The sequence below is a fragment of the Musa acuminata genome, chromosome BXJ3-9 (assembly GCF_036884655.1).
Source record: "Musa acuminata AAA Group cultivar baxijiao chromosome BXJ3-9, Cavendish_Baxijiao_AAA, whole genome shotgun sequence".
Lineage (NCBI taxonomy): Eukaryota > Viridiplantae > Streptophyta > Magnoliopsida > Zingiberales > Musaceae > Musa > Musa acuminata.
In genome coordinates this window covers 13,277,501-13,301,547 of record NC_088357.1, presented here as the reverse complement: position 1 = coordinate 13,301,547, position 24,047 = coordinate 13,277,501, and the positions used below count along the sequence as shown (strand labels likewise).

Genomic DNA, 24,047 nt, shown 5'->3' with positions numbered 1-24,047 from the left:
ATTCTTCTTCCTTTTAATCTCTTGGGATGTAAATAAATATTCTCTTCTTGATATATATATATATATATCATGTTGATTAAGTATCTTTAAATGGTGTTACATCATAAACTACTTACGTTTGGATGGCACCGAATTATTGTCTGACCAATCAAACTCTTGCGGTCATTTAGGCTACAAGTGTTAGGTTTCAGTTGGCAACTTTATATTTCGACTGAATTCCGATGTGTCCAGTTTGGATTGGGTGTTAAATCTAACCGATACACACATTGTTCCAAAAGATAAATCTCTCTCTTTGGAGTGGAAATAAAATAAAGATTTATGATGAATTGAGACAGCAGTGCAATCAGCTAAGATGATTACATCAGAATTGGCTTAAAGACTTTTCGAGCGTTGGATGTTAATAGAATAAACAAGAAAAATATGGCACGTGGACATCACTTTTTGATTCAATCATATAATTAATTGAGTTCCTAAACTTGAGCTTTGGAAGCTTATTTTATCGCAAGTGATAGGGTGGTGACCATGGACATGGTCCATCCATCCATCCATCAAGTTCATATATATAATAAATACAACATATAAACAAACGCTTTCGTCGTCATTGCATTGTTTAATTAGTCAAACAGCAATAATTTGTTCCATCATTAGAACAATTTTCTCTCTCTCTCTCTCTCTCTCTAAAAAAAGGTCTTTTATCTTTTACTATTAAAAGATACATGAGATATTTAGGAAATATCTAAACTTATCTTCATGATTTTTTTTTTCTTTAGTCAACATAGAGCGAGCTAGCTGGTCACATCAACATTGGATTGTAGACTTGAAAGTTGGATATGACTATAAACCCTTCAATTCTTGCCGTGAAGAGTTATAGTTATAATTGATTGGTCCCCTAATCTTCATCATATAAAGAATTGTTTTCTTGCAAGTGATAGGATGATGGTGACCAATTGACATGGTGCATCAAGTTCATAAAATAAAAGAAAATAAAAATAACAAAGACTTTTTTTTTTTACCTTGCTCCTGTCATCATTCTTATTGTTTAATCCAAACAATCTGTGGTTATATCGCATGATGGGTTATGAAAGCTTCATTGGTCAATTGGTGTTGCAGGAAACAAAGGTAGGAGTGGACTTTAATGATCACTTCATGCATCATTGTGATGCTTCTTCTTCTTCTTCTTCTTCTTTGTCATTAAGCCGACCAAATGGTGCGAGTGGTTCCCACACACACCCTCCCACCCTATCTTATAAACATTCTCCCATTCGACATCCTTACGACAGTCAAAAAGACGAGTCTTCATCGAAGGGGTTTGCTTAGCTGCTCCCAGACGCGTTGACCAGATCATCGCGTCTTTTCACAAGGAATATGGAGGAGGAGGAAGAAACAGCATATCCTTCTCCAACGTGGCTCCAAATCAGATGGTTCCCAAGAAAAGATGACGCGTGTTCGTTCGTTCGTTCGATCGATCGATCTCTGAGTTGACCATCTCTCTCCCGTTTGCCGACTCATTGCCATGTGTTGTCCCCCACGACAATTTGCAGCAGATTACAAGTCGAGGCCTACCTGTTTGACCGAGTTGACGTTGAAGTTGGTGCCACTTTAATTAACTTTGCTAACCAATCTATGCCGTGCTTCTCTCTCTCTCTCTCTCTCTTATCCACCATCATCCATCCTAATATTAATTAGTTTTGTTTAATGAGAAATAAGCATCATAATAAGTCATCAGGCGAGCCATATCATAATAAGGTAGGTAGGTATCGATATACAGACCAAGGTAAATTGAATGATACGCATCGTATGAGATCATGGTACATGATTTGTATGGCTTGATACATACCCTATATTGGGTTAGATACGCTCGGGGAGATCGATACAGTGCAACACCGAGATGACCAGATAAATACAAGGTGATGGATGATGATACATGGTCGGTCTTCTTTATTGGGTATTTTTCTTTCCTAAAGCTTTTCTTTTCAATAATAAAAAATTTGGTATATCAATATACTAATTTTAATATATAAATTTGATAAATAGATAGATAAACGTTGATCCAAGTATAGTATATTAGGGAGAAGCAATTGATGGTATGTTAAGGAGAGTTTCCAAGAAAGAATAATGAGCACATAATTACTTGCCACTCTTAACACGCCGAATCCTGCAGGCTTCGACTCGGAACTCGGAATCCCACTGAGTCGACTCGGTGGTGGAAATGAAGCATCATAGTCTCCAACGAGGGAACTAAATAATGAAATTTATGGATTCAATTAAAATTTGCTCAAAATATTTAGTAAGTAAATTAAAGTCGTACATCTAATCTAACTTTTACATCTAATCTCGACGACGACAAAAAAAAAAACATATGGAAAAATAGTAAGAGATAAAATATTCATTTTTCTTTTCAAAAAAATAAAAAAATGTATTACATTATGCTTATGATTAGATTAACTATGAGATCTATTACTTGTACTACAACAGCAATGCATTAACCGATCCGAATTTTGAGAGACGTCAAACATTTGTTCTTACCGCCACCATCGCATTAGACGTCACGTAAATAAGCACAAGGCAATCTCACAAACACGACTGGCTCGGCTCCGAGTTGTACTTGACTCGTCCATCGACACGACAAAACACGACCTTCCATATTTGGTTCGAAATCTTAAATGAAATCTATAAAGGCGTCGATGTGTTCGTGTTTGCTGATTAGATTCTTTCGCCGCCTCATCGTTGTGTTCTTTGCCGTTTGGCTCTTCTTCTTTCTTTTCTTCCAATCAGCAAACGCAGGAGAAACCTGTAGAATTTCTCGTGATTTGGTTCTCCGCCCCATCTGTTGCCGCGTACACCCTCGAAGATCGATCTTTGTTGGTGATCTTATCGTGTTCTGTTGTTTTTCCTGCCCTTCTCTTTGTGTTTTCTTCCTCTGGTTTCGTAAAGAAAAGAGACCGGTTTCCGGGAGCCGTGAGTGGCGGCCAAGAGGGAAAGCGAGAGGAAGAGGATGCTGTATTTGAAGCAGCCATGGAGGAACCTGGAGCTGCGGCGGCGGACGTCCTGACCTCAGGGGCTTCGGATGTCCAAGTGATGTCGTCCGATCCCGGGGCGCGGGCTCCGGACGGAATGGCAGCAGAGGGAGGAGCGGTGGCTCGGAACGACGACGAGCCCAACGACGCCAGCTTCTACCTGCACGTCTTCGAGCTATACGAGACTCAATCTGTAAGAAAGTTGACCAAAGAATCGGTTTTTTTCCCCCCCTTCTTCCAGTCTTTCTTGGTTCTTGATTCGTGGTCGCTTCCTCGCTGCTTAGTCAGTCCCATTGCTCGTTATCTAAAGATTCAGTTTTGTGTTTCTTTTGGTTTCTTTGATGGTGCTCGATCAAACTGTGACATTTTTCTCGACATGTCTGAAGCCATTTCAATTCTTGATTTCTTTGATTGCATCCAAATCCAAGCAAAGTCAACTGTCATGTAGGAAAATTTTGCTACTAGCTCATTCATCGGTTTCTTTATTTGGTGATGATTATAGGTGCTTCTTTTAGACTCGAGTTATATGGAGTTTAGTTGTCTTGGATTCCGTGTCTCGCTTTTCGATATTTAATCTATGTTTCTCTTGGTTTTTCGCAATAGTTAGTGTTAATAGTCACCATGTCGCTGACTTTTTTACCCATAATAGACTCCACTGGAAGACTTATTTTGTACTATAGTTAGTTTTGAGGTTCTATATCTCTTTCTGTGCAAATTATAAATTATTTATCATGTTAATTTTCTAGTATTAGTTTTAGAGGGATTGATCAGAAATTGTCATGATTAAGATCAAATCATCCTCTATGAGATTCTTAAGCAATTCTCATTTACAAACATTTGAACCGACGATTATGAGTTCCAAGATGTAGATGCACCCTGCTCAAATTTTCTGCTTGTTCATTGTTTTAGGATTCTTCCTACCAAAATATTTACACGTAGTTTGATGCTTAACATTGCAGAACTTTTATATGATCAGAAAGAACAGAACATCATGGAGACTGTTAAAGATTGGCAGGTTGAGAGCTTCAGAACTTAATATCTGTCAGGAGTCCACCACATACACTGAAAGTGAATGTAAAGAGTTGCTAAATCGAATACATGAAGAAAACAAGTCGACTGGCGGACTAAAGTTTGTCACCGACTGCTATGGCATTGTTGGTTAGTGCAACCCCAATTCATTATCATTCCATGTGGTAGTTAGTATTTTTCATTCTGAACAAGATTGTGATGAAGAATGTTTTTTCTATCAGGATTTGTAAAGTTTCTGGGGCCTTACTACATGCTCCTTATAACTGAAAGGGAGGAAATTGGAGCTATACTTGGTCACACGATCTATGCTATCACCAAGAGCAAAATCATCGCACTACCAAATTCAAGTGTCCAATCTAATATGGCCAATTCTAGAGAAGAGCGCAGGTTTTTCTCTTTTCACTGCATGTAGTACAAATGTACAATATATATGGTACTTTTGTAGGTGACTCTAACTTTTATTATTTCTAAAGATTGTTGACTTCGTGTATGTGGAAAAATACTTGTGATGTTTTGAACATATTAGATGTGTTTGCTATCTAAAATGATATTTTGGAAATTTTGCCTTTTGATTTGCAATCATATGCACCTTATGACATTCACAGTGGATATTTTCATTCCAAATTCTACAATTTTACCATATATAGTTTTTTCCCATTTGTTATTCACTTTTATAAACCATGCTTTTATCGACATTCTTGAAAGAATTCAGAATTAGTTACTTTTAGTTATCAAAATAAAATTTGCTAGTTTATTCTAGTAAAAAAAAATATTTTCTTCGTATTTTCACGTCGTTGTTCCTTATTCGGGATTATATTATCAGATGGTAGTTAGATGGTTATTTCATGTATCATATCATTGTTCCTGATTTGGTTTGTAATGTTAATATATAGTTGTATTATTTTTTTTAGGCTATCATATTTTGCACTGTACTGTGCATTCTTGATTATTTATGGAATGTCATCAGAACTAATAGTACATTTGGTCTTAATGATGCGACAGATACAAGAAGCTCTTTTGTACAGTGGACATCACGCAAGGTTTCTTTTTTAGCTACTCATATAGCATCATGCAAAGCTTACAGAAGAATATGTGCGAGGGAAAAACAGGGCAGTTGTTGTATGAATCCATGTTTATATGGAATGAATTCTTGACCCGTGAAATTCATAGCCATCTGAAAAGTACTTTATGGACAGTATATTTAGTATATGGTTTCTTTAAGCAGGTAAAATTTAATTATGTTAGTTTTGCTTTTTATTAAAAAAATTTAACCTTTCTTTCGATTTTATGTTTTCCTATAAACAAAAAGGAAAAAAATTTGATATTACTAATCTTGTTTAATCAATAGGTTTTGCTGAACTCATTACTTATATGCTTTATTTGAATGATTAAAGATTTTGATAAAGCAAGACTCTAGAGGACTAAGGGTCATTCTTCTGTTTTATGTCAATGGAATTGATGACTAGACTTATAGTAACTTATCAATACATCATGATCCCTTAGAAATCTAGATTAACTGACCGCATCAAGGGTTTTGTACACCAACACTATCATATCTCTATTCTCTAATACTGTAAAAAGTTACATAATTAGATAATTAATTTTATTTAACTTTTTAAAATCATGTTAAGAAAAACAATTTCGTTGACAACTTTTTTTTAGTTATTAGATGAGCAACAAATCAAGATGCTATTTGAAGGATAAAATGATCGTTTAACATGCATATCTTGGAGGATCACTCCATGGGGTGTGCCAAATTGTCAATGCCTGTCAGGCATGGTATGTATTGGTATTGCATTATGCTGATTGCCAGGTTGCTTGTGTCAACTGATGCAGGAGAAGAAATTGCTTGACTAGATGTTGGCCTATCAAGCGTATGATTTCACCTAAAAAGAACCAGATCAATTACAGAAGTGGAAGTTCTATATAGAAACGTAGAGTATATAAAACGACCTTGAAGCTTGTCTTTATTATGGTCAGCAATAAGATTGGAAAGTCAAGCTTTTTCAGAAAGCTTTGTAAAGCCAGGAGTTGGAGGAATAGAAACAAAGACAAATTAAGTTGATATAAAAACAAGTAGAAAGACTTCATTAAGGTTCTAAGGAGTACCTGTTGCATCAAAGATACAGCTTTCAAGTTTTGGCATTTCTTTATACAGATTGTTATCCTATCTTGTGGAAGTAAAATGCCTATAAATGTCAATTACAAGAATATGGTATGTGAACATCATACTGGTGCATAAGGTTTTACTGATTTCGGCCTCCTTATTACATTTGGAAATTACCTTATGTTGTTCTTAGGTTTCATTATGGAGTTAAGAACTAATTACTTTAGTTTCTCTGATTCAGGTGAAACTTTCAACTCATGGAAAAAATTTTTGGTTGACTCTAATTGCTAGGCGCTCACAACACTGTGCTGGGACCAGGTTGTTATATTATTATATTTTAAATCTGTGTTCCATGTCTTCCAACACATGGGATGTAGTAACTCTTATGGTGAAGAGTATCTAAATCTCATTATATCTTAATTGAAGCAAATTGATATATTACTTGTGACTGTCTTTTCTTCTTGCTTTGTCCTTCATTTTTTATAACCCTGTTGCTTTTGTGGATAAGGTATCTCAAGCGTGGTGTTGATGAAGATGGTAATGTGGCAAATGATGTTGAGACTGAACAAATTATCTTTGAAGACATTCCTGGAGAAATTCCAACATGTTTTAGTTCTATAGTCCAGAATAGGGGTTCTATACCTCTTTTTTGGTCTCAAGAAACCTCAAAACTTAATCTGAAGCCTGATATTATCTGTAAGTTCTGAAGTTTGGCAACATGTTTTTGGAAAGCAGTTATCTTACTATTTCTTCCCCTTTCACAGTGAATAAAGATAAAGGTTATGAAGCTACTAAGCTTCATTTTGATAATCTTGCAGAAAGATATGGAAAGCCTATTGTTATTTTGAACTTGATTAAGGTATGTGTTTTTGTAGTTTATGCATAAAGCACAGATAGGCCAATTTCTCTTACTGCTTCCACATCGTCATATCTGACTGATGACCAGTGCACTCTTGTCACCCTTTTTTCATAGTTATTGTTTTGTTAACAGTCAGAAGAAAAAAAACCTCGGGAATCTATTCTACGTTCAGAGTTTGCCAGTGCAGTTAAGTACGTGGATAAGAACCTATCAGAAGATAGTCATTTAAAGTTCTTACATTGGGACCTTCATAAGCATTATCGAAGGTACTTGACTTCTTCTGATATTTATTGGTCTGATCTGCAATTGCAATATAATTATGATAAGATATTTGTTACAGCAAAGCTAAAAATGTGCTTACAATGCTGGTAGAAGTGGCGGCATGTACCTTAAAGCTAACTGACTTCTTTTACTGTGAAATGGCACCTGCATTAAGATATGAAAGTGACTTAAGATGGCCCACTTCTGTGTAAGTATCTTATGTTGTATGTTCACGTAATTCCATTATTTTCATCCAATATGTTTGTATAGGAAGCATAGTGTTAACTATATACTATTCTGTAAATTCTTAGAAACTTTTCTATATTAATAATATGTTAAAAGAACACAAATATACTTGTTTATTTTATCCTAGAAACTTGGTTTGTGATATTTTGCTTTTCTTAAATCCTACTTCCTTGTCGTATACCTTTGTATTTCTATTACTCGTTGAACCTTCTAGCTTTCATCTTATTCCACCAAAATCTTTTTGTTCCTGTCTTGTTTATAGTATTATTTTCAACAAATTGTACTTATACAACAGCAACAAATTTGTCAAGCCTTTGAACAACCAACATGGTGGTATCAAAGCAAGAAATCTGCTTACTTGAGAAAGATACCATCAATGTATTCAGGTTGTGGTTGTTTAATATGTTTGCACCTCCAAGTATTATTACACATTATGGCTTAAATGTTATGCTAACCTTTTGAGGTTTCACCACACCAATGTCTTTAGGTTCTGTTGTATCATATTTGTGGCTTATTCTTCGAAGTTTTGTATATTGTAGTTTTTTTTTCTTAGTTCTGTTTTAAACATACACAAAATATTTTCGATATATTACTTTGCATATAAATAAATGTACCTGAAGTTTTAAGACCATGATTTAGCTAAGGGCATTTCTGAAGTTCTTCTAGCATATGCAGACCGTTTATTGCAAGCCCTCTTTGCAACACAACTAGTCCCAAATCTAGGCATTGAATGGGTGGTTGTTCTGCATTGGCAATTGATCATATAGCACATTATGGATCATGTTTCAGAATTTCGAACTTCATTTATAAATGATGAATAATATCTTAAAACCACCTGAATTTTGATTAGATTAGACTTACTTGTAAGATTATATGTGTTCCACTTCATCTTTCCAAAGGGATGAATCTAATTCTCCTAAAATATGAAACTTTAGCAACTCTTTTGATTGCTGATTGCTTATTCATTTTTGAAACATTTGATTTTTTATTAATCAAATCAGCCACAAGAAAAATACATAGACTCTGACTAAAAAGTATTTGTTTCTACAGCATTGGGTCATTATTTCTATGGTTTTTAAAAGAATGAGTTCATTTTTTAAGTTGTCTTGTTTTTTTTATCATAGTTTGTTATTTTTAAACATACTTGCTTTAATGTTCAGGATGGATGATGCTGGTGACCAATCATCGAATAATATTTGCAGCAGTAGCAGCTGCAGCACCACTGACAAAGATGATGTTGATATGCTAGAAAATGGATCTCAAGAAAACATGGATTCTGATATATCTGGATCAGAAACAAAAACAATTGCAGTTAGCAATGGTGGACTTTGTTCAGTTAAATCACTTAGGTGTCAGAAAGGTGTTCTACGAACAAATTGCATAGATTGTTTAGATCGCACAAATATTGCCCAGTATGCCTATGGTTTAGTTGCACTAGGGCATCAACTTCATGCATTGAAATTATCTCCTTGCCCAAGCATTCCTCTAGATGCCACCTTGGCTGATCATTTCATGACATATTATGAGAAAATGGGTGACACACTTTCTCTGCAGTATGGTGGTTCTACTGCTCATAATAAGGTATTTATCCTAAATGAAACTTCTCATTATCATTCCATGTTCCTTGAGAATTGAAGAATCATGTTTATTCCAAGTGTTTCTCAGGATATGTTTTTTTTCTTGCAATTTTATTTTCTTTTAATGTTATTTGAAATCGCTGCATGCATGTAGATTTAGCTTCATGCTGTTTACTGTTTTTGGATTGAAAAGGGTCTGAGCTTTAGATAATATAAACTAGGGCTTCTATGTAATTGTGGGTGCTCCCATCATAATAGCGAAAAGCACAATTCATGATAATTTATTTATTTTCCTTCTTTTGTAAAAATATTATCTCTTATTCATATGACATGTTTACTATCTTAATACTCGCACTGAAATGATCATAAGACCAGTGCCTATTTTCAGTTTAACAACATTTATTGGTTACTTGGTAGATTTTTTCTGAAAGAAGAGGTCAATGCAAAGCAACAATCCGATATCAAGAGTTACTCAGAACATTTCAAAGATATTATAGTAATGCCTTTACAGATGTTGACAAACAGGCTGCAATAGATCTGTATGTATAATTTTTTTTTCTGTGAATTTGTTATATCTCATACTGAAAGAAAACTCCAGTTCTTTGGAAAATACAATTGCATAATATTCTGCATAGAGATGCCCAATTTTTGCACTTATTACATACAGATTTCTGGGACGATTTCAACCTCAACTGGACAAACCAGCAATCTGGGAGCATTGTGGTGTTGGGAAGAGTGGTCATGGTTTTACCAATGAAATTTCAAGGTATTGTTGGACGTTTTTTGCATGATACTGGGATGTGTTTTTTCCTTCACTGAGTTATGATACTGCTTTTTTGCTTATTTATTTTTATTATTGCAGTGGGAAGATTTATTAGACTAATGGTTATCTTCATTATTTATGCCATATTATTTAAAAATACCTGGTTATTAGGTATTTCACTTGCCTTTGTTGTCATGTTTTATTTTTTTTTTCAGAATAAATGGTTATTTTGTATGGCACGCTAGAAAGATTAGTGCTTTGCTATGCATACATGAAAACGAAGTGAAGCAGGCTACTTATTCATAAGCATCCTCCTTTCCCAACAAATGTATTTTGCAAGTCTGTGACAATCAAACTGCCACTTGGCATCATAACTGATGACATTTTATGCTAGTTCACTTTGGGTACCGTCAAAGATTGTTTGATCTGTCTCTCTTCATACTCTGTTCCTAGATGCTCCATGATTTCTAAGTTGAATTGTTCATGACTAACAGAAGGATCTAAGAAGCCCAGCCAAGTTTGTTTAAACTAATGGTTTCATGGGTTGATATGCCAGTGACATATATGGTTTTCCTGGTCTTTTGTATCTGCTAAATGCTGCAGCAATCTTTTGATGTAGTGAATTTATACAGGTCATTTATCAAAAGATCCTTATCTGATGGAAATATACTCCATGAAAGTTATACTCTTCTATCCAGCTGTAGTTTAGTCAGAATGCTCCCTCATCCTCAAAATCATCACAGGTTGGCTACTCAATTTTGCCGTATCCAATCTACAGGTCTAGCTTCAAATTTGTTGCTACTTTTGTAGGCATAGTCACCAAACCACTGTAATTCCCTGTTAAACAGTTATTCCCCCATTTTATATACTTAACTACAAAGTGTTCCAAACTTAGTACATTAAATATTTAAAAGATATTTTAGTAACTACTCGCTGGATGTATTAGACGTCTCTTTTCACATCTAAAGATGTGAGGTTTTAAAGGGCTCATCATCTATGACCTGGTTATAAAAAGCGGTTTATGGTCATTTCTATTATTCTATCTTTAAGCTTTCCTTGCATTAGTCTTTACAGATGCATGAGGGAAGAGAATTATTAATATTTTGCTTAATTGTGTCAACAACACTAACTTTTCCTTTTGCCTTGCCTTATAGGTACACTGCCGTGGTGCCTCATGGGCAGCATTTTGCAGAAAGTGCAGATAGTTCTTTGTATAAAGACTGGTACTCGAATTTTCTGGATTTTGAACCAATTTTATCTTCTCGAAGTTTTCTTGAGGGAGAAATGAATGACAGGTAACCCCTGTCTCCTAATCTTCCGTATTCAAGTTAAGGTGGTCATTCTCTTGACTTCTTAAGTACATTGACAAGCCTGAGTGTACTTCACAAGCTCGCGACTACTCGAATGTTGTCTCTTAGTCTACTTTCAACTTAAAGCTGAATGCTGTGCCTCAAACATATCAAAACACCTTATAAAAATGAAAGAAAAGTTAGATTGGAAAAGTCTAGGCATCAAGTGCAATTAAGAGCCTTGGCAGCCACTTTTAACTACATTGATTTTGATATCCATAAGTATGGATTTCAGTATCCTTTTATGCTCATATGATATAGGAATCTTATGCCAGCCAATTATAATGAATTCAGAGTTTATCTGTAATACTTCTGTAAGCTCCTTTCAGCTTAAAATCCTTCTCCAAAAGTGGTGCCTTGGGCAACTATAATATTCTCCTGCAATGGGATAAAGTTCCTACAATTTTAGCTTGTTTATCCACAACCTGAGAAGCTGGTTAACACCATAATTCGAACTTTCTAATATATTCATGCATGTGTTGGTGTTCTATGCAATGCAATTCATCCAGAAAATATAATATTTCTGAGCGTAGTCCCTGCATAGCGTATTTATGCTTGAGGGTATAAAAAACTTGTCATCATGAAAAGCTTGTCATGTGTTTTCAGATCCACATTGAATTCTCCAATTGAAAGCCTTTCTACTCAAAATATTGCTGATGGCAGAAGTAATGAGGCATCCTCAGATCTTGTAGAAAATGGGTCACTTACAGAGGTAAACACTTCTGTCCTTTAGTTGTGAAATCAGTTTTTTCCAGTATAACAAGGAGACCTTTTCAAATTCAGATTTGATTAATCTGTCCAATGAGATTATTTTTCTACTTTAACTCATCATGTTGCACTCATTAACTATGAGAATAAACTTGACTAGTTGAGCTGTGTGAAAACACAAACTCTAACCAGGCTCAACAACATGAAAATAGAAGGAAATAATAAATTGTAGCAGTGTGAAAATAGAAGGAATAAAAATAAGTTGTAGTAGTGGCATAGTGGCAATGGAGTTGAGGCAGATTTATTGTTAGAGAACACAGTATTGCACATAAAAAATGACTCTTTCTGCTATATAAAACATGCATACTTGGAATGGCATGTGCGCCACACACATATTTGTTGAGAATACTAAAGATGATCTTGATCTTGACAAGTAATTTCTTAAGCAACATTTATTTAATTGATTTTGGTGCCATATCTCATTTTCCAAAAGACAGATCCGGAACTTGCATCATGCTGTAATATTCTCCATTTTGAAACCCATTTCATGTCGTAGTCAACAATCATACACAATTCTTTCATTCCATCATTGTTTTTGGATTATAATGTAAGCATAAACTCTTAGAAGTATGGTGGCTAGAACTCTCTTCTATATGTATCATTGAATAATTTCATAGTATATCAAACCCATTTATTGGAGGTTGAGGGTTCGGAACTTGACATTTTTTTACATTTAAATATTGGTATGGTGGTGTCCCAGACCAGTTGGAGGTTTGAAACCTTATCATTATTAATATCATTGTTCAATTGTACATTTGGTGTCAGGACATATGCATGCAACAAATCGGTTCTCAGTTAGATTTGTGTATATGACAATTTCCAATTGTAATCACATGCTATTTTGGATTTGAATAGTCTTAAGATAAAGCTGCATCATTCTGTAACATGACTATGCAGTAATGGTACGAGAAATTGAGATTAAAAAAAAAAGAAGAAATTTAGTTCTGTTTCAATTGCTTCTTGATTATTTATGTTCATGGAGAAATCATAATGGAAATACAACTTCCTTATGATGCCTGCCCAAACAGCTAATATTGTGATTGTTTTTGTTGCAGGGAGACCAGGTAATTGAAGAACAGCCTCATGACACTGTCCGAACAGCTAACAAACGGAACAAATTTCCTGACAGCTTCGCACATTGGGTTCACCATGGAGAGGCTTTATACCGTTGATTTCGACTATTTTTATCATATTCTTTTACGCTCCCATCTGATACTCGTCTTCATTGACAAGGACTTAAAGATGCCAGCTTAAGCGAGAACAGGAGAATGTAAAAGTTGATTTGATTGATGCAGTGCTGCTGTCCTGCTAGTTTGAAGGAAGTATATGATTTTTATAGAGGTCGGCCAGTTTATGATAGATGAAATCTCATCAATGTAAATATTAGGATAGCTACTTGTGTCCTCATGAGCTTGGACAATTGTGGCCGCGATTCTTTTTCTACTTCGAATTTGGTCCTTTGTTTATGTCTGTAAATACTTGTATAAACCGGAAATAAAAAGGAACAGTCATGTTGTTTTTCTCTTGACTAGATTTTGGAGGTTCATACTGAATTGAACTGCTTGAGCATGAAAAAAGTTGAAGCATCTGCTAATATTGCTTCATGTTCGCCTGTCAGTTGTTATATATTGATTGCCAAAATGTCTAGGAAACTAATCAACAACATGTTTGAATGATCCTCATTTGTTGTGGAAGTTGTATAATATGTGAATACAGCACTTGCTGTGTGGTTCGGTATAGGTGGTATTTATCAGTCAGATTATCGGCATGTGGATCGATCGACGTAAACTAGGCTGTTCAAGCGTAGTGTAGGCATGCCATTCAGCATGAACTTGTACTCCCACCGGTACAGGGCTTGTGTTAGACAATAACTTTCTTCTATTTTTGTCCTTTTTAGGTCTTTTTTTTAGATTAAATGCATACCAACACATGATACACTTGGTATTGGTCTTATTTGCCGATACAAAAAAGAAAAAGAAGACTGTTTTATTCGACAAGTGATAATTTCTCAGTTCTTATTATTAACATTGTCTCAAACAAGGAGCAGGCATCTGAGGAATCAAGCTGGACTGATCACAAGAATAATGAAATCAAACCCATGACATTACCATAAGCTTAAAATGCACCTGCAGAGAGCAGAGTTAATCTTCAAAAAATGTGTTCTGCAAAGGATGACATCATAGATTTTAAAGGGTAGAGAGAGATGCAAAAGTCTTTTTAGCAATGTATACGTGATCGGTTACAAAGATATAGGTTGCAATGCATACATGATTGCTAGCAAATGAAAACTTGGATCATATCAAGTTCCATGTACAAAAGAATGTTGAAGAGATCATTCTATAGGCAAAATTATGCATTGCCCTGTTGTGCTTACACATTGTGGTCCGGAAGGCATGGATTCTGGGACCTCAGATTGAATGGAACAACTGATGACTGCTTTGGAAGATCAAAGAAACACAAATCAAAGGCTTCAACCATAAAAATCACAACTGAGACACTTCATTGCCTTCTATCGCTGTTGATGTGACAATTATCAGCTGAAAATGCTGACGTACCAAATGGATATATCATGTCAGCATGACATCTAACCAAAATATCCAGATGCTAGTAAGTCTGATTGTTATTGCTTGTATGTTAGTTGTACAGTATAATTATTGTATCTCAGCATTGCTTGTTGCTGTTCTGAGCTAACATGTCAGTTGTGTTCCTCAGGGTGCTGATGTGCAAGTATACACTCCAAAATAGGGAGTAAGAATAAAGATTTGAAGGAATCCAAAATATGCTTGCTTGGAACTTGAGGAGGGGCTGTTAGTTCATACGCAGAGATCCAATGAACACTTTTGTGTGAGGTGAAGAAAGTTGGGAAGTAGAAAAGCCTGCATGACATGGAGTAAGGCGAGTCATTCTTGTCATAGTCTTTCATCATTCAAATTGGAATCTATAAATTGATCCATTATGCCATACCCTGTGTGTGTCAGCTGTACTTAGCACTCTGCTCAGTTCCATGGCACTGAGCTTTGCACTGATCCTGCAATCAAGGAAAACCTACAGAATAAATATTCAAGGTAAGAGTCGACCAGAAGAAATTAGTCATTGCCAACGACTTTTGCATGCAGAACAAGATCGGAATCAGTAATTAACCTTAATCCTTGGAAATCGGAAGTTGAAGGCATGAAGCTGAGCCTGAATTCCTCCGAATATTCTCATCTCCAGATCGCCGATCGATGAGCCTTGCATGGATTTTTCAGTAAGCAATTCTCCAAGGTTTATCGTCTTGAAGAAAACATGAACTAAGATTGTGACATTCGTGCTGTGAGGTGGTTGAAAGAAACCAGGAACCGTGATCAACCCCATGTTGCTGCTGTCATAAACCAGGCCGAGCTCAGTGGAGCTGTATCTGATGCCAAGCTTATTGGGGTTGTGAGCAACCACAAGTAACGAAGCAATGGCCGAAGACTGATTGGCTCCCTTGCTGAAAGCTGCATCAGAAGAATCAAGTTGAATTGCATGGAGTTGGAAGCTTGGCTTCTTTGGCTTGAGGACAAATATAATGATCAAAACTGCAGCAGCTACGAGTGCTAAGCTCAGGAACAGAAGAGGGAAGCAGTAGCTCCTTCCAGAGGAAGAAGCTGGTGACTCTGCCTCGGTGATCTCAAATGGTTGTCCACCTTGCTTGTCCAACCTCAACATCTCTTCTCCAGCAGCAGTGCAGTAATGTCACTTGACATCTGCAGTTTATATAGCCAGATTCATCTCAGACGGGGAAGGAACTGTGTTTTCCTTTGGTGATAAGCCATGTGCAAATACCTTTATTCTTTTCTTCAAAGTTGCCTCAGGAACTCTTCCTCGGTTACAACTCTTCAGAACTTGTTAGCTTGGGCTGTGGACAACTTCCTTCCAAAGATTTCTGCTTCACCTTTCTGCTTGTGTTTGTGATCAAGCAAGTGCATCATCATAGACTAACCATAGTTATCTCCATCACATTTAGCAATATTTCTGGAGCTGTCATAGGTGTGGAATGTGAATGGTCAGACCTCATTAAAGTTTCCATGATAGCTGCTCAAAACTATTCTTTGAGTGTAAAATGTATGTTATCTACCTAAGAAACACAGAATTCAATCAACCTACATAAGAGGAAAGAAAAATATTCTACATAATATTTTTTTATATTAAAATATAATCTTCTCATTATTCTATAAATACAAGCCTTAGCTCTCTCTCTAAGATATAATTCCATATCGGAAACATTTCTTTCTCACACTCATTTTAGATCTCTCTGTAGTGATTCGAGACATAAGACATATCTCTCTGCTACTAGTTTTGTATAAATTCAGCTTGAAGGCAGAGATGTAGTTTTCAAAATGATAATCTTTGAAGAGTCGATTCTCAAAATATAATAATCTTTTAAAAAAGAATTAACCAAATTCCATATTTAATTTAATATTAAGACACTAAGATGATGTTTCATCTCTAAGATGAAACAAGGTCCATAAACTCTCTTACTGCCCAGTCTCAAATCTCAAGGCAACCTCTGTCTGAAAGCTTTGATGTGGATATGAAAGTACTGCAGCATGTTTTGTTCTATAAGACTTCATCACCCAAAAAGCCCATCCCATCCCATCCTTGTTTTCACCTTGGGCAAATCCAAAAGCTGCTTAATGACCAAGCATAGCAGATCATTGCAATGCCTTCCTTAGTATACATGAACATAAAACACCAAACTATTTCTTCTTTGGTGAGTTCTCTTTTCTTTGTTGAATCCTTTGATCCACATAATGATTGTTTAAATTTAGAAATTCAATGAAGTTTCTGAACATGCAGCATTAGTGCTTTTGTCCACTCCACCACATTTATATAATAATACTTATTGATGCAGTAGTACTTAGAAGAGGTAAACTAATAATAATTATTATTAGTAATATGAGAAGATATAATTATTAATAAAAATATTTTTAATTTAATTATATATCAGTTTTTACATATTTCAATATGTAGTTGACTCGAAATAATTAAGATTTTATAATTTTGTTGTTTCTTGTTTAATATTGCCCACATGAAATGTAACTTCCATGCGATATTTAAAATTAATTTAATAAATTATTAAATTTAATTGATAAATAAGGAGATAATTATATTCTTTAATACATAGGAGTTGTAACATTCTTTTTTATTTCTATGAATTCAGATTCTAGACTAAACAACTATTTTCATCACCCAATATGCATCAATGCAAAGAGAGAGAGAGAGTAGATCGTCTCTCAAGATATTTGATCGGCTCGATCAACGGCTGTTCTTGGGCTATCGATGACCAATGGGAACCGCCCAGCGTCCTGGGACACGTGGCATAGTTGCATTTAAGTCTGGGCAGGATTCGTGGCCAATTCCGAACATTTACGTCGTGTCTTCCACCGCTCGACATTGCTTCCTCCGCTCGTCTCTGTCGGTCGGTGGGCACGGGGCGGTTAGGGTTTTGCTATAAGTTCCTCGGGGGGGGTGGAAGATGAAGACGCGGCCGTTGCACTGGTGAAGGATAAAACGTGGAGGTTGATTTCCAGCGACTCTGGCTCGGCGCCCTTGAACGTGGATCGAGGAGCCGCTTCGACTGTCGCCGGCTTGGGCTTCGGCGGGAGCGATATCATGTTGCGGACGGGTGCGACGGTGGAGGCGAAGAACAAGGTGGTTTTGAGGTCACACGCCCTTCCGCAAAAGGCAAACCCGGTCGATGAATCGAACAAGGATACGAAGCCGCAGTCGACTCCGACCACCTCTGTTCCAGTCAATCGGAACGGCGTTAGTTCGGGCGTCGCCAGTGGCGTGGGCCGGGCGAAAGAGAAGGAAAAGGTTGCTGCGGGGGAGAAGAACAAGAGGATTTTGACGCCAAATACTGGGAAGGGAAAGGAACAATCCACGATCGCTGTTGAGAAAGGTGTTATGAAGAGAAAGATTGGTGGAGAACAGGATCATGCTCGAGTCCCTGCGAGGAAATCTAGAACAAATCCGGTGATAAATGATGCCCCTCGTCATGAAAAGGGATACGATGAACTCGCGGACGACGAGTTTCACTGCTCTATCTGCATGGAGACGAAGCGACTCAATGAGAGCTTCAGCGTGTCGTCCTGCTCGCACATCTTCTGCACGAGCTGCATTAGCCAGTACGTCGCCGCTAAGGTCGAGGAGAACGTGACGGTCATCTCGTGCCCTGACCCGAGGTGCAAAGATGGGATCTTGGAGCCGGATATGTGCAAGCTTATTCTACCGGAGGGCGTTTTCCATCGATGGGGCATAGGGTTGTGCGAATCGGCTCTTGGCACCCAAAAGTTCTACTGCCCCTTCAAGGAATGCTCGGCATTGCTGGTATATGATGGCGCTGATACAGATAAACAACTGATCACCAACTCGGAGTGCCCCCACTGTCATAGGATGTTTTGTGCTCAATGTAAGGTGCCATGGCATGCGGGGATTTGCTGCAAGGGATTTCAGGAATTGGGAAAGGATGAGAGAACGAGAGAGGATGTTTTGATGAGGAAATTGGCTACTGATAGCAAATGGCAGAGGTGCCCCCAGTGTAGGATCTATGTGGAGAAGATTGATGGTTGTATGTTCATGATGTGCAGGTGTTTTCTTGTCTTTCCTTCAGAACACCTTTGTTTTACATACATGCATTTGATAGCTTTGATTTATCATGAATGTTAAGCCAACCAATTTAGTTTCTTAAATTTCTTAATCCATCAGGAGTGATGGTAACTATAGTTGAACTCCATGTTCCTCTATTATCATTATTATTATCTTTTGTTTTAAGTGAAAGATGGAGTGATTATTCGTTATTTGTTTGATTAAGAGAAAATAATGACTTAAATAGAACAAAGCACTAGATGGAGTGATGGCAACTATAGTTAAGCCAAAACCAAGCTAAGAACAAAGCACTAGCTGCAGATTTCAAAGCTCTTGTGTCATAACTCAATGTAAAGCAATCCTACTTTCTTGAATTAGAATTGTTAGTACCTATCTTGATATGATCTCATTGGTTTTTGAGAATAATGCTTTTCATATTCTTCATGTATGATCACCCTTCAGTTTGTCATTTCCACTCATAGTCTAATGGACCTCAAGGTAGCAATATGAGCCTCCTATTTCGCATATGAGAAGTTAAAATAGCGTAAAACATATTTCACCATTTTGGATCTTTTCATCTCAGAAAAATCATTGAGTTCTTCATGCATCATGTTCTGCATCAAAAGATAAGTGTCGTCAATGGTAAACATGCTCTTTTTATAGCCTGCTTTGCAGAGTTTTCCAGTATATAAAGTAAGGTTATTGAACATAGATAGTATTTCCTACCTTGAAGCTTTGCAAGGATAAAGGGTGTCATTGGCAAAGAACAATATATTTTGGAGGTTGGCAGAGAACAAGTCATGTTGTAATGATACAAAGAAGAGTATATAATCCTGCAAAAAATATTGTGTATTCTGTATGAAAATATTTGTAGACATGCTAGGCATCTTTACACATTAGGAATCAAGTTCATGATATATATATATATATATATATATATATATATATATATATATATATATCTTTGGCATGATATTTCTCCCTTTTGTAATTAAGACTAATTCTGGACCTGTCTTGTAGATTCTTCCCCAGGAATTTTAGTGGCACGATCCTGATGGCAGGCGAAGACCAAACTTTTATATATGTTATTGATCTGACTAACCACGACTGCTATTTCCTGTCTCTCATCTCCTCATCATCTTCACTGATCTGTTTGTAGACTGAGCTAATGCGTTCTACCGCTTCATTTGAAGGTGTGGCTATTGCTTCTGCTATGTATGTGCATCTCCGATGACAAAGGAACTCCACTACTGTGCGAAATGCCAGCGCTGATCTCCCCCAGGTGGCCAAGAAACTTGAAGATACTCTTGTTGTTCCTCTCTGATGTCTTTCATCGATCTCCTCCTGCTTTGCCTGGTCTAGAACTAGTTTTTTCTGTGATGCCCTGCAAAATGCATCTTGGTTGGCTGACTACTATCCTCTAATTAAAACTATGGAATGATGACAGCTGACTTTGCTCCTAGGGTTAACTTGGTGTAGTTCTTGTATATATGTTTGACTTGATCTTAAAGACAAATATATTTTAGTTCTTCCCTTGGTTTCTCTTAAACAAAATTATCAGAATGCATTTTATTAAAACAAAAAAGAGAGATTGCTTAACGATATCTTCTACAACACAGTTTTGGATGACTTCACAAGTATCTTTACAGTAACTTGTTAGATGTAGCAGTGATTGTTTCTAGAGTAATGCTTGTCCATTGGTATATGTACCTATTAATATTGAATTTGATGGTCAATCGAGGTGGAATTTTAAGCTGCTATCTTCTGCTTTTTGAGATGTGCCATTTTGAAACTCGAACCGACTGAAGTCATGGACTTGTTTCCAAGATTCCTACAGAGACCTGTGTTGGAGAGAGAGATTTCCGACGCTCAAAATGGTGCAATAGTATTTTAATAGAGGGATTAGAGCTTGGATCATACAATCTATCTATATGTATAATATTTTCTGAATGAGATTTGAAGCCGCTGAGAGTTGGTGCTAATATGACCACCATCATTTTGCTCATTTTGTCCTAACTCGGCTGAATTGAAGCCATGTCTAGTAGTCATGTTTTGAGCTCTGATCCAATAATAATATGTTGCATCTGTTTTATATTATGCACATTATCCTTTGGTACATATTACACCTCCAACTTGATTAATTTGACAGATGAATATGAGATTTTGCTTCACTACTGGCATTATAAATTGATTTCATGTTCTGCTTCATTATATATACATATATATATATATATATATATGTATATATATGTATTTGTATATATATGTATATATATATATATATATATATGTTTACATATATATATTACTGATTCAGATAAACTACTATCAATCATGATTAGGAGTAATTAAGAACAATGTCACATGTGACATGGTAGGTAATATCTTCTACATTTTTAAACTTCAAAAGGATATACATATACACAAGGAAGGAAAAAGCAAAAGAAAAAGCAAACGAGGAATCCTTGTCTCCTTCAAATTCATCTGTTGGAAAATATTTCATGTCACGATGTACCATTCATAAAATACTGCACCAAACTGTTGGTTGAGATAAGCTTGTTTGGGGGTCAAAAGGCTCGCATCACCGCATCATAAATTCCATGTTCATCTATCTCATAGAGATGTGGGTGAAATGCTACTTGGCTCACAAAGACATCATCTCTCAAAGATGTATATATATTATCTACATAATATTAAGTTACACAAATGATAGGACCAAAGAATGTCACCACCACTCCGTTAGCTTAAAAATATGTAAACGACCACCTGTCATTGTCATTTAATCCACCACAAGTACATACATATCCTTCTATCAAATTTCCAACCCCTAATTCCAAGATACATGATCAATTATTCACATCAGCTACATATTGATCTTAGTGTTCATGAGAATATTGAGATGCCAACAATCCTGAAGTTTCATTCAACAAAACCAACAAAGGAAACTGAAGGACCATGAGATTCAAATGACTTCAGTCATCTCAGCCACACAACTTCTCTAAAAAGCAGAGATTTACCTCAGGAATTAGCAAATAACACATTAAGAAATTCTTTATGCTCAGGTTCCTGGTGATCTCTCAGCTTTACCAGATGGTCAAATATGAAAAGTTTTATCTCGATGCTAGCGAATCACCAACAAGATGTATCGAAGCAAATAAGCTTAAGCACAAGAACCATCATCTCCAGAGCATCTTTTATAGTAACAACATGCCAACATAGAACCCTGAATTCTAGAGGGAAACACTTTACATGGCAACAGAGCAGACAATAGACATAAATAGTGGCGATAGATAGTAGCATAAATCAAAGGTTCATTAGATCATCCTAGAGGACAACCCTGGTTCAACATATCCTTCGTCGACACAAGTTCCTCGAACGTGGAAAAAAGTAACATGTAGTTCAAACGATAGATAAACAAGAATGACAGCATGATAAATAGTTGAAATTCCAAATGATGCTCGTACCTTGTTTACAGAAGACAATTAGCCATAATTCAAGGTCCCTCGGTATATGCTGCCTGCAATTAGTGGCAGGTCATTGAAGCTCCACAGGTCCACACCACTTTCCTCCTGAATCACATCATAATTGAGGAAGCTATCGATCGAATCATCTGTGCTGGCCTCAAGAGAAGGTATGTGCAGAAACTTCATGAATGACTCGAAAGTAGAAAATTCTTCAGATAGTTCGACAGCATCGTTCTCCTCGGTAGGTACTGCCTCTCCTGCATTGTTCTTGAGTTTCTTCGGTGGACCACCATCTTCTAGGCATGCGAAATTTTCAGATTCAGTTATGGTTGGCTCAAGAATTGTTGTGATGGCTGCAGTTTTAAACTCATGTTCCCAACCATGTTCAGAATAACCTAAAATGTTACTTCCCTGATCAAAGAACATATTGATCCCAGGTTCTTCAGTAGGCACAGCTGGTTTTATCTCGGTGAAGGAATTTGGATTCATACATTCCTTGATGGCCACCTTTTCGTCGAACAAATCAATATCTGGGTGGAAATCTTGATTGGTGTCATTCAGGTAAGTGAAAGAATGGTTAGAGTTGAAGGTATCTCTTGGGTTTGAGTTTGGTGCTTCTGCTGCAGTTAGTCTCACAAGGCACTTTTGAGGAATTGGTGCCTCATCAGGGAAGTTCACCTTGGCTTTCTTGCCACGGATCCTACGGGCTTCTGCATCATAAGCTCTTGCAGCTTCTTCAGCAGTGTTGAATGTCCCGAGCCAGACGCGTACACCCTTGCGAGGATCTCTAATTTCAGCTGCCCATTTCCCCCAAGGACGCTGACGGATTCCTCTATACTGGTTCTTTCTCTTCCTCTTAGCACACCTCATTGCAGGTCCATCAAATCCTACAGGTTTGAAAGTCATTTGTCCATCTGAAAAGAGAAAGCTAATAAGAACTTGCGGAAGAATAGAACATTACAGTTGTCCTTGATCTTGTCTCACTCACGGATGACAAAATCTACGAACCATGAGCCCAACACTTCGAGTGCAAACATTAACTAACCAATGAATACTTGGTGTATCATCACAGACATCCAAGTTTTCTTTTCCCAAAGTAAAAAAAAAAACATTTAACCAATGAATCATTCCCAGAATATATATAGAACTTCATTTCCAAGCAAAAACGACAGGACACAAAGGAAAAACCCCACTGCACAAAAGGTGGTAGTAATATGGTTCGAGGAATAACAAGATCAGGATGATGCAAGACCAGCACTGATGAAAATAATACTATCAAGAAAAATAATCACACAGGGATCCTTAGAAGCAACAAGTAGGGTGGGCAGAAGAACAAATCAAGAACTAGGCCAACGAAAAAACCAGAAAGTGTGTGTGTACACATACTGTACGGAAAAAAGAAAAAAAAGAATTATATTTCTATTAAAAGAGAAGCCTTAATATCAACTTTGTATGAATTCATAATTAAGCCAGCTTGGTCCAAGGACACTGAAGTAGAGTTGGAAACAATCATCAACTAAAACAGAAGGTGAGGGTGAAAATTTCAACTTTCTTCATGTTCCAAAAAGAAAAGGAAAAAAAGAGTAATAACCAAGGATTAATACCAGTAGATGAAGAAAAGGCAACCTTGAACAAAATGTAACAAAAAAGTAGATCAAGTCACAGCTCCATTTCCTGGGGAAAAAACTTTCTCATATCAAATCCGCAGGAAGAATGAAAAGATAACTACAGTAAACATCCGATTTTTATCATCTGAGTGCACCAAAAATCTTGTTTTTGTCATCAAAATGTGAACAAAATTCGATTTTTTTTCATGCTAACAAATAAAAAAAAGATAGGAACACAAGTTCTCTCTAGAACAGAGCGACCTTTGGGAGGGAAAGCAGAGAACTGAACGTCGACGAGCTCCGCCTCGTCGTTTTCCTCCGACTTGCCTGACTCGTTGTCGAACTCCTGGAAGTCGGCCTCGAAGTCGTCCTCCGTCTCCTCCACGGC

The 24,047-nt window shown here is 36.7% G+C and overlaps 4 protein-coding genes across 7 annotated transcripts in view; 2 read left to right on the top strand and 2 right to left on the bottom strand.

Moving 5' to 3' along the window:
- The first annotated feature begins 2,743 nt into the window (after positions 1–2,743).
- Positions 2,744–13,496, top strand: LOC135649224 (phosphoinositide phosphatase SAC3-like). 2 transcript variants are annotated; one of them, XM_065167415.1, is made up of 15 exons: positions 2,744–3,210; positions 3,977–4,175; positions 4,268–4,433; positions 5,049–5,271; positions 6,395–6,471; positions 6,662–6,849; positions 6,918–7,012; positions 7,145–7,278; positions 7,353–7,481; positions 8,680–9,100; positions 9,514–9,635; positions 9,764–9,862; positions 11,014–11,154; positions 11,815–11,920; positions 13,032–13,496. In XM_065167415.1, the coding sequence occupies exons 1-15, from the start codon at positions 3,016–3,018 to the stop codon at positions 13,146–13,148; spliced, it is 2,412 nt and encodes an 803-aa protein (XP_065023487.1). In that variant the 5' UTR covers positions 2,744–3,015; the 3' UTR covers positions 13,149–13,496. The 2 variants fall into 2 exon arrangements, with proteins under 2 accessions (XP_065023487.1, XP_065023488.1); XM_065167416.1 differs by lacking the exon at positions 13,032–13,496 and having other exon boundaries at positions 2,880–3,210; positions 11,014–11,082.
- A 755-nt stretch (positions 13,497–14,251) lies between these two features.
- Positions 14,252–15,668, bottom strand: LOC135649176 (uncharacterized). Its single transcript, XM_065167328.1, has 3 exons — positions 15,118–15,668; positions 14,941–15,021; positions 14,252–14,852 (listed from the first exon to the last, which is right to left on the bottom strand). Exons 1-3 carry the CDS (start codon positions 15,664–15,666, stop codon positions 14,790–14,792), a joined length of 693 nt encoding a protein of 230 aa, XP_065023400.1. The 5' UTR covers positions 15,667–15,668; the 3' UTR covers positions 14,252–14,789.
- Positions 15,669–17,472: 1,804 nt separating this feature from the next.
- LOC135649447 (uncharacterized) lies at positions 17,473–20,008 on the top strand. Its single transcript, XM_065167794.1, has 2 exons — positions 17,473–18,590; positions 19,782–20,008. The coding sequence occupies exons 1-2, from the start codon at positions 17,614–17,616 to the stop codon at positions 19,858–19,860; spliced, it is 1,056 nt and encodes a 351-aa protein (XP_065023866.1). The 5' UTR covers positions 17,473–17,613; the 3' UTR covers positions 19,861–20,008.
- Positions 20,009–21,731: 1,723 nt separating this feature from the next.
- Positions 21,732–24,047, bottom strand: part of LOC135648935 (ethylene-responsive transcription factor 1-like) — a 2,500-nt gene continuing 184 nt past the window's right edge. Inside the window, exons 1-3 of one of the 3 annotated variants that reach the window (XM_065166962.1) lie at positions 23,921–24,047; positions 22,053–22,966; positions 21,732–21,958 (exon numbers count right to left, since the gene is read on the bottom strand). The exon at positions 23,921–24,047 is cut by the window's right edge and continues 184 nt beyond it. In XM_065166962.1, the coding sequence (XP_065023034.1) occupies positions 22,071–22,966; positions 23,921–24,047 (1,023 nt within the window). In that variant the 3' untranslated portion in view covers positions 21,732–21,958; positions 22,053–22,070. Of the gene's footprint in view, positions 22,967–23,920 lie in introns of all 3 variants that reach the window. The other 2 variants (XM_065166963.1, XM_065166961.1) reach the window with 2 other exon arrangements.

Bases quoted from the DNA above. Each gene is read 5' to 3' on its own strand.
- LOC135649224 (XM_065167415.1), top strand. From the start codon at position 3,016: ATGGAGGAACCTGGAGCTGCGGCGGCGGACGTCCTGACCTCAGGGGCT. The intron at 5,272-6,394 runs GTAAAATTTAAT...TCTCTGATTCAG, and splicing joins TATATGGTTTCTTTAAGCAG to GTGAAACTTTCAACTCATGG. The intron at 11,155-11,814 runs GTAACCCCTGTC...ATGTGTTTTCAG, and splicing joins GAGGGAGAAATGAATGACAG to ATCCACATTGAATTCTCCAA.
- LOC135649176 (XM_065167328.1), bottom strand. From the start codon at position 15,666: ATGTTGAGGTTGGACAAGCAAGGTGGACAACCATTTGAGATCACCGAG. The intron at 15,022-15,117 runs GTTAATTACTGA...TTTATTCTGTAG, and splicing joins TCCGATTTCCAAGGATTAAG to GTTTTCCTTGATTGCAGGAT. The intron at 14,853-14,940 runs GTATGGCATAAT...CATGTCATGCAG, and splicing joins GTACAGCTGACACACACAGG to GCTTTTCTACTTCCCAACTT.
- LOC135649447 (XM_065167794.1), top strand. From the start codon at position 17,614: ATGTTGCGGACGGGTGCGACGGTGGAGGCGAAGAACAAGGTGGTTTTG. The intron at 18,591-19,781 runs GTGTTTTCTTGT...CTTCATTTGAAG, and splicing joins TGTATGTTCATGATGTGCAG to GTGTGGCTATTGCTTCTGCT.